This window comes from Salvelinus fontinalis, chromosome 5 (assembly GCF_029448725.1).
Source record: "Salvelinus fontinalis isolate EN_2023a chromosome 5, ASM2944872v1, whole genome shotgun sequence".
NCBI lineage: Eukaryota > Metazoa > Chordata > Actinopteri > Salmoniformes > Salmonidae > Salvelinus > Salvelinus fontinalis.
Genome location: NC_074669.1, coordinates 53741369 through 53751596, shown reverse-complemented (window position 1 = coordinate 53751596; position 10228 = coordinate 53741369). Strand labels below are relative to the sequence as shown.

Below are 10228 nucleotides of genomic sequence, written 5' to 3'. Positions count from 1 at the left end.
GTTAACACCATCATTTTCTGAAATCACATTTTCTTGTTTCCATTGTAGAGCAGTGGCGATTTTAGAATGTACATCTTAAGTGGGGCAAACAAAACAAAAAGTGGGATGCGTGCCAGCAAAGCCACTACACAACACTAAACAATACATGAATTGCACTATAACGGTGACACACGGTGCCCACAAACTGTTAGGGCCTACTGTACATAAAGCTGTCCCAACAGCAGAGTACCAACACCTTACCACTGCTACACCTGGCTATCAGCGGAGCCTTGTCTGGCAGCGAAACAGTTAATTCAGCCTCGTTTAGTGCCTTTAAAAAAAAACATAGCTGATATGGCTGAATTGCTTAAACAAATGTGGTTTCTACGGAAAATTGAGATGTACAAACTATGGTATAAGGGGATGACAAGCAGATAAGAGGCAATCCGTAATTTCGATTAAGATATTAATGAGTGAGCTAGGACGGACGTAGTCAAAATAAGTATTTGTTCAGCACTTTTGAAATGTACAGCAACAGCATTCAGAACATGGGCCGTTCTTAGTGTTCTCCCTGTACACAAAGTCAGAACCGTAGGATAAATAAGGAGGCATATAAGCAGACAATTAAAGTTCTTACAATATCCGATGATTATATTTCTCAAAAACAGGTTATAGGCTACATGTGCACCACCAAGTCAGAACAGTCGGGGACATTAAGAGGTGAAAATATAACTCATTATTATGGTGCGGCACATGAGCTACTAACAGCTTACTAGACAACATACACTTAATATTACTTTCTTGGCTACAGTATACATATCTCCCTGGCATATTGCATCATTTATGCAGCAGCATACAAGACATTTTTGGACTCACCTTGTGCTGTGCTCACTTCAACAGGAAGGTGCCGCGGCGGTCCTTTATGGGCAAATTTTGTCATCAAACTTTGTCATCAAAGTCTGGCATTCTCTGGATTTAAGGTGCTTTCAAGACAACTGGGAACTAGAAGAAGAAAAAAGGTTGAATCATGATGACATCAGTGATCTTCAGGTTGTAGCTCTAGAAAGAGGCCCAAGTTCCGGATTTACAATTCCAAATTGGTTGAAAGTTCAAAACGTATTTTCCCAGTCGTAGCTCGTTTTTCCCCGAGTTCCCAGTTGTCTTGAATTCACTAAAGTCAGATTTTGTAGTTCCAAGTTAACAGTTGTTTTGAGAGCGGGGACAAATCATGCTTCATTGACTGTTAATAATTTTAAATTAGGAAAAGAGACCATTAACCTTAGACTTGGTACAACACAGCCACTCCACTAAATAGGCTGACGATTTTTTTGCAATGCTTGCCGTTAGCTACACTGATTCCTTCCAAACCACTCAGTGTTGAATTAGCGATTTCCAACTTGTTGTGAAATGTTTATGTCCAATGGCCGATGAGCACCGATATGTTTTATCTATAATTTCATTATTTCTCATCATATGACAATGATTAAAAAGGATTTGCTGATAGATTGTCGACTTGATTTATGACGATGACTGCTATTATTAGAAAAAAAGGGGTGAAAAGTTGAAACCATAATTCAAATCACATCTAATTTTATTAGTCACATACGCCACACACAACAGGTGTTTCACCTTACAGTGAAATGCTTACTTATGAGTCCCTAACCAACAATGCAGTTTAATATATATATATATATTCATATATATATATACGAGTAAGAATAAGAAATAAAAGTAACAACTAAAGAAACTTCTTAGAACAGTCAGTTACGTCAGTTATACCAGGTCCTGTGCGTATTGATATTTGCACCACAGTTGTAAGGCAGGCTTGACCTCAACTCTTCTTTGCAGAAACCCCCATGTGCTTCAATGAGGCAACACTCAAATGAATTGTTCTTCAATTCTGGTCCAGGGGACAGTGTGCGCAGGTTTTAGTTCCAGTCCAGTGCTAAAACATCTGATTCAACTAATCAAGGGTTTTATGATCGGTTGATTAGTTGTATCCAGTGAGCTGGTGCTGGGCTGGAACAAAAGCCGGCACAACATGCAGGTTCCAGGATAAGGATGAAATATTAGCCAAAACATGTGTGGCTCCAGCTGTGATTGAGTCAGTGCAAAAACTTTGTAACTAAGACCTAAAGGCTTGTGCTACTGTGATTTTGAGCATGGCTTGAGCTTGGAGAAAGGGCACTCTGTCCACATCCCTCATAGGGATGACAGTCATTTCCCCTCAGACATATTACACAACCTAAATATTACGAGGTCATACATACTGTTTGTCTGGACTGTCAGGTTATGAGCCTTACATCATTAATTCAATGTACATGCTTATCACCCCAATGTATGTAAAGTCGTTTCCAGCTGGAGAAGCTTACTACTTTTAATTATCTAATACATTTAATAAATCTATCACTCCTTCCCACCCCATCTCAATGCGTAGATGCCAAAGGTGTCCTATCCAAAACTCAAAAATGCTCAACTTGTTTCTTTATTCGATAACAAAACAAGAGGAAAATTAAATTACATCTATGAAAACTGGACACCACTCACAGTCAATTGTTATGATACCAAAATATTTACTAAATACATACCACATTGTTTAAAACATCTTATCTAATATTATCTATTCACCATGATCTTTTTTTTTTACAAAAACAATGAATTGCAAAGAAATGCATTTTTCAAGAGAATATCATTATGCTAAGAGGGGTTTGACAGGTTGGTGCTTTGTCACATTTGATGAATATCTATGTGTCTGTGTGCACTGATATTACATACATGCAATTGTGTGTGTGTGTGTGTGTGTGTGTGTGTGTGTGTGTGTGTGTGTGTGTGTGTGTGTGTGTGTGTGTGTGTGTGTGTGTGTCCTTTTCAATAGATGCAGTGAAGAGGTCAATGGAACTCGACCAAAACAATGAAAATGCCATGGAAACGCATGGAGGGAATAATGCCGTGGGGGAAAGATCCAGAATCTCCTCAATGGCCACCAGCACAATTAGCTAACAATTAGGCTATTGTTTATGTGTGTTTCACACTATGTTGAGGTAAAAATCAGAGTATAATGTTGGTATGGATGTCAACCTGAATACATGTTGATGTCATCATCACCAAGAAACTGCATTACAGTTAAAAAACGACTTACTACCACCATTGATTTCTCTATGCTAGCTATGCTACCAGTCTATACGAATGGGAGTTAGCCTTTAGCAGTCACTTCAACTAAACCTGAAAGGGACTATTTCTAAATGTTATGCCGTGAAAACAGACAGATCCAAATCAAACTTTAGTAAGCACATTCAAGGCATGTTACAATACATAAAAAATGACGATTTGACAAATATCTATTTTGTTAGAACAGATTGGTTGAATGTGCGTCCTTCTATCCCCCACGGTCTGCGTTCCATTGACTTCTTTACCACATCTATTATCATTCAACACTTTAGTTTATCAGAGATGATCAGTCCTGGTGATCAGGGAGATAGAGAAAGATACAACCACAAGAACAGACAGGCTACTGCCAAGCCATTGAGTAGAGGAGCCTTTGGGGGTGATTGATGGAGGACTCGTACTTGTAGGAGATCTGGTGAGACAAACAGACAAAGACAGACTTTCATTCTCCAAAGAATAAGGTAGACATTTTAAAAACACTTGACTCTTGTGTCGTCTACACCTGTTTGGTAGTCTAATGTTGTCATATCTTTTCGCTTACATAACCTGGCCTCACCTGGGGAAGAGGTAACAGTCGCGGATGCTGTCAATGGTGTGAGTCCTTGAACTTGTCAAAACGATCTCTCTGTACTCGTGATCTTTATTTCTTACATTGTTTACCTCAGCCACCCTAAACACCTCTGCTGGGGATATCAGCTGATCAATGCTTTCTGGGAAGCAACTGTACTCATCCATGTTGACTACAGTACAGGAAGTAATGTTGAAAAGGATCCCACTGTCTGAAGCAGCTTCCTCCACATCGGAACGTTTGGCCTTGGTTGATGTAAACCTCCCAAATCGCACTTCTGACCCTACTTGTGCCTCATACTCTTTGCTTGAGCCACGAAACACAGTTTTGCAGTTCTCTGTCTTCAAAAGCCTCATGGCATCCATTAGAAGGAAGTGGAGGGATTTGAACCGGAAGTTGCCGTTATAGACAGTGACATTCCCACCCTGAGTCTCCACTGCTTGGTTGAAAATCTTTCTGAACCCATTTCCCCCATGTCCATAAGCCACCAATGCATCTGTATGTTTCTTGACGCCTCCCGGGATTAACTTTGTACACGGCTTTGCCTGCCAGGCAGAACTATACTCTGTACTGCCTTTTAGTTCTTCTTCCAGCAAACCCCCTTCCACAACCTTCTTCAGCATCTGCTCCCGACAGTGAGTGTACTGGTCATCCACGGCATTAGGAACCATGTCCATTACCTTTGCCTGAGTCACCTGTAATAGTAAAGAGAATTGTTAACTTTTTAATACAGGTAGTATCACAGTGTAACAATATATAGGCACTCAACATTTTATGACAATACAATTCTAATTTGCCAAGTTCAAATTCAAGCATTTTTCAAATGAAGTACATCAAGGCCAGTTCCCAGACCCAGAGTAAAGCCTAGTCCTTAACTAAAAATCATGCTCAATGGAGAGTCCAGGAATAGGCTCACTCTGGATCTGGGAAACCGGCCAAGAAGTATGTCCTTACAGTATGGCTGGTTCAATCAGTGGTGTAAAGTACTTAAGTAAAAATACTTTAAAGTACTACTTATGTTGTTTTTTTGGGTATCTGTACTAGAGGTCGACCGATTAATCGGAATGGCCGATTAATCGGGCCGATTTCAAGTTTTCATAACAATCGGATATCGGTATTTTTGGGCGCCGATTTGCCGATTTGTTATTATTATTTTTTTTAATATTTTTTTTTAAACTAGGCAAGTCAGTTAAGAACACATTCTTATTTTCAATGACGGCCTAGGCACGTTCTGCCTCGTTTAGGGGCAGAATGACAGATTTTTAACCTTGTCAGCTCGGGGGATACAATCTTGCATTGATTACATTGCACTCCACGAGGAGCCTGCCTGTTAGCGAATGCAGTAAGCTAAGGTAAGTTGCTAGCTAGCATTAAACTTATCTTATAAAAAACAATCAATCAATGACTGTCATTGCTCCAATGTGTACTTAACCATAAACATCAATGCCTTTCTTAAAATCAATACACAGGTATATATTTTTAAACCTGCATATTTAGCTAAAAGAAATCCAGGTTAGCAGGCAATATTAACCAGGTGAAATTTTAAAAAGAGAAATTGTCATTTCTCTTGCGTTCATTGCACGCAGAGTCAGGGTATATGCAACAGTTTGGGCCGCCTGGCTCTTTGCGAACTAATTTGCCAGAACTTTACGTAATTATGACAACATTGAAGGTTGTGCAATGTAACAGGAATATTTAGACTCATGGATGCCACCCGTTAGATAAAATACGGAACGGAATAAAAGTTTTGTTTTCGAGGTGATAGTTTCCGGATTAGTCAAAGGTATATGGTTTAGAGAGAAATAGTCGACGCGTTATAATTCCTGTAATAACTTGCGGCTGAATTTGAAAGGGGTCCCTTCGTTATTTTACCGTTCATGTCTTCCATAGAGAATGTCTTGATCTACTTCAAATAAGGTCTGTGTTTCGTGCAGGCTTAAACCGCCTCGACGTTTTGATACCCGTTTAAATCTCACTAGGATAAGGTAACGTTTGTCAACATATTTTCATAAATCCACTCTACAATTTTTTTTATCTTCGCTTATATTTAGCCAATATTGATCAGAGTTACCTTGTCCTATGGATATCTATACAGTTATAAAATTGGCACGATGATGTAAGCCTACACGAAACACAGACCTTATTTTAAGTGAATCTAAAAATATCCTATGGAATAAATGAAGGAACCGCTTTTCAGATTTTGCTAGGTGTCATGGGAATAATGACTCGCACTTTGGTTGTCAATTCTTACCATGCCCATTATTAAAATAGGATTTCCTGCATATAGAAATTAAAGTTTTTGTTTTCAACATTCATCACAGGTAACTTAAACTCTATTTTTATTCAAACAGTTGAGAGTATTTGTCTCCTAAGCAGACTCTTCAGTATCATTGTCACTTCAGAGCTGTGTGTGTATTTATGTATTATATTAAGTTAAAATAAAAGTGTTCATTGTTCATTCAGTATTGTTGCAATTGTCATTATTACAAAAATGTGTGTGTGTGTGTGTATGATATATATATATATATATATTTTTTAAATATAAATCGGCTGATTAATCGGCATCGGCTTTTTTTGTCCTCTAATAATCGGTATCGGTATCGGCATTGAAAAATCATAATCGGTCGACCTCTAATCTGTACTTTAATTTACAATTTAAATGTTTTACAACTTTTGCTTTTACTTCACGACATTCTTATAGACAATATTGTACTTTTAACTACATATATTTTCCCTGACAAACAAAAGTACATTTTGAATGCTTAGCAGGACAGGAAAATTGTGAAATTCAAGCACTTATCAAGAGAACTCGTGGTCATCCTATGGTCAGGCGGACTCACTAAACACAAATGCATCTTTTGCAAATAATGTCTGAGTGTTGGAGTGTGCCCCTGGCTATACATACATTTTAAAAACAAGAAAATGGTTTTGCTTAATATAAGGAATTTATTATTTATACTTTTACTTCTACTTTTGATACTTAAGAATATTTTAGCAATTACATTTACTTTTGATACTTAAGTATATTTAAAACCAAATACTTTCAGACTTTAACTCACGTAGTCTTTTTCTGGGTGACTTTCACTTTTACTTGAGTAACTTTCTATTAAGGTACACTACCGTTCAAATGTTTGGGGTCACTTAGAAATGTCCTTGTTTTTGAAAGAAAAGCTCATTTTTTGTCCATTAAAATAACATAAAATGTATCAGAAATACAGTGTAGACATTGCTAATGTTGTAAATGACTATTGCAGCTGGAAACAGCTGATTGTGTTAGTTAATCCAAGTTTATCATTTTAAAAGGCTAATTGATCTTAAGAAAACCCTTTTGCAATTATGTTAGCACAGCTATAAAACTGGTGTATGCTGATTAAAGAAGCAATAAAACTGGCCTTCTTTAGACTAGTTGAGCATCTAGAGCATCAGCATTTGTGGTTCGATTACAGGCTCAAAATGGCCAGAAACAAATAACTTTCTTCTGAAACTTGTCAGTCTATTCTTGTTCTGAGAAATGAAGGCAATTCCATGCGAGAAATTGCCAAGAAACTGAAGATCTCATACAACGCTATGTACTACTCCCTTCACAGAACAGAGCAAACTGGCGCTAACCAGAAAAGAAAGAGGAGTGGGAGGCCCTGGTGCACAACTGAGCAAGAGGACAAGTACATTAGTGTTTAGTTTGAAAAACAGACGCTTCACAAGTCCTCAACTGGCAGTTTCATTAAATAGTACCCGCAAAACACCAGTCTCAACGTCAACAGTGAAGAGGCGACACCGGGATGCTGGCCTTCTAGGCAGAGTTGCAAATAAAAAGCCAAATCTCAGACTGGCCAATAAAAAGAAAAGATGGGCAAAAGAACACAGACACTGGAAAAAAGTGTTATGGACAGACGAATCTAAGTTTGAGGTGTTCGGATCACAAAGAAGAACATTCGTGAGAAGGAGAAAAAAATGAAAAGATGCTAAAAGATGATTAAAAGACGCCATCTGTCAAGCATGGTGGAGGCAATGTGATGGTCTGGGGGTGCTTTGGTGGTGGTCAAGTGGGAGATTTGTACAGGGTAAAAGGGATCTTGAAGAAGGAAGGGTACCACTCCATTATGCCATGCCATGCCATGCCATACCCTGTGGACGGCACTTCATTGGAGCCAATTTCCTCCTACAACAGGACAATGACCCAAAGCACAGCTCCAAACTATGCAAGAACTATTTAGGGAAGAAGCAGTTGTCGTGGAAAATCATCTCAGAAATATAACACTTTATCAGAACTTGTGAAATCAAAACATGCTTTTATTACAATTGTATAGCCATCTGGAATGTCCCGCAGAACACACCCCTTCTCAGAACTCCAGCTGTTATATTTATACACACATAGTATTATGTCCATCCCTTATGCAAATGACCTTTCTTTTCTTAAGTCTTTCACCACCATTATCTTTTAGTTCAAGCCTCCTACTTGTTCACGCCCAATAACGCTCATTTCTGTTTTCAATTTGATTATAATGGTGGCTGGACCCTCTATCTTTTAGTGTGTCAGCATAATGTCTCAATTCTTTTCTTAAATGTGTCTATGTACTCTTTGTTCAGTTTACCTTTATTGGAATCAGCAGATTCTGTCCTATATGCCTCTGTGTAGAAGCAGCTGACTAAGAATCTCTTTATCATTAGTGTCAGGTCAGCAGACCATGTGTCTCTTTATCCTAAGTGTCAGGTCAGCAGACCATGTGTTTCTCTATCCTAAGTGTCAGGTCAGCAGACCATGTGTTTCTCTATCCTTAGTGTCAGGTCAGCAGACCATGTGTTTCTCTATCCTTAGTGTCAGGTCAGCAGACCATGTGTTTCTCTATCCTTAGTGTCAGGTCAGCAGACCATGTGTTTCTCTATCCTTAGTGTCAGGTCAGCAGACCATGTGTTTCTCTATCCTTAGTGTCAGGTCAGCAGACCATGTGTTCTCTCCCTTTCATTAGTGTGGTCTATCTTTAATGTTCAGCCATTTTATACATCTATATGCTGTCCTATACATCTCATTTACTCCTACACAGTCAGCTGGTATTCTGTCTATAATGGAGTGGCCAGCACAGTCACCGGATATCAACCCTATTGAGCTGTTGTGGGAGCAGCTTGACCGTATGGTACTTAAGACGTTCCCATCTAGCCAATCCAACTTGTGGGAGGTGCTTCAGGAAGCATGAGGTGAAATCAACAAATTGACAACTAGAATGCTGAAGGTCTGCAAGGCTAGAATTGCTGCAAATGGAGGATTCTTTGACGAAAGCAAAGTTTGAAGGACAAAATTATTATTTCAATAAAAAATCATTATTTATAACCTTGTCAACGTCTTGACTATATTTCCTATTCATTTTGCAACTCATTTCATGTATGTTTTCATGGAAAACAAGGACATTTCTAAGTGACCCCACATTTTTAACGGTAGGGTATCTATACTTTTACTCAAGTATGACAATTGGGTACTTTTTCCACAACTGGGTTCAATCAATTCAATCTTACAACAACAAAAAATGTGTTTGGTCAAAACTCTTACCCTGTGAGAGAGCGCAGCAACGAGGATCAATATGAATGTCTTCTCTCTCTGGCCCTGCATTTTCCCAGCAATGGCTGCCTTGTGGGTTCTGGTGACCAATGAATGAGGGATTGAGAGGAGATGGGACAGATCAGATATGAGAAACAAAATGCAATTGAGAATAAATTACATTGTGAGGTTATAAATAGCAAACAAGAATCTTAAATTTACACAGACACAATTTTACTGTATGTTTTACAACATTTAGGGGTCTTTCATAACAAAATGTCCAGGCAATGTTTAACTTCACAAATAGTACCCCTTCTCACAGGTATCATTCTGAAAGTTGAAGCATCTACTACATAGATATTTTCAGTGTGGTATGTTCCTAGACTCAAGTGTAAGTAGCCTACAGCTGTTTTAATTGAGTAAGTTCTACTATTAATCACTCAAACTATAGGCCTACAATTCGCTGTTATAAAAGGCCCTAACACCTAACAAGCATAACATGGGACAATCAAAATAATACATGAAAGATAAGATTCGGACACATACCTTCAGAGTCGTGTGGTGCTCTCCTTGGGTAGACTAGATAACAGAATGAGAGAATATCAGTGTGCCTCTCTTCGGGGGCGTTTGCACATATTTTCCACTCACTCCCTAAAGACCAAAAATGGTAGGAAACCGAGGTCCTTATCTTTACAGAGCAACTCCCTTCCCTTCCTCCTGACTGGAGGAGGAAATAACAAGCAAAAAAAGTATAATTTCCCCCCCCTTTTACCGTAGTTTGGGTTGGCAATGGGCCTAGTGCAGTTTTACCAAGCCGTGCAATGGTTCTCAGTAGTGATTTGGGGTTTTGCCTGATACAAAAAAATCTAAATTAAATGAACAAACATACAGAGTCAGACTCTGGAAGTTGGACAGATAAGAGTGTAACATTGGGACTGCATAGGGCCACAATATGCGATACATATTTTACTAATCAGTTTTGGTTT

The 10228-nt window shown here is 38.6% G+C and overlaps 1 protein-coding gene across 6 annotated transcripts in view; it reads right to left on the bottom strand.

Moving 5' to 3' along the window:
• Nucleotides 1-1552: 1552 nt before the first annotated feature.
• Nucleotides 1553-10228, bottom strand: part of LOC129855838 (T-cell ecto-ADP-ribosyltransferase 2-like) — a 59014-nt gene continuing 50338 nt past the window's right edge. For 3 of the 6 annotated variants that reach the window (XM_055923894.1, XM_055923891.1, XM_055923892.1), the window contains exons 2-5: nucleotides 9789-9963; nucleotides 9255-9342; nucleotides 3701-4407; nucleotides 1553-3556 (exon numbers count right to left, since the gene is read on the bottom strand). In XM_055923894.1, the coding sequence (XP_055779869.1) occupies nucleotides 3424-3556; nucleotides 3701-4407; nucleotides 9255-9314 (900 nt within the window). In that variant the 5' untranslated portion in view covers nucleotides 9315-9342; nucleotides 9789-9963 and the 3' untranslated portion in view covers nucleotides 1553-3423. The remainder of the gene's footprint in view (nucleotides 3557-3700; nucleotides 4408-9254; nucleotides 9343-9788; nucleotides 9964-10228) is intronic. The other 3 variants (XM_055923896.1, XM_055923897.1, XM_055923893.1) reach the window with 2 other exon arrangements.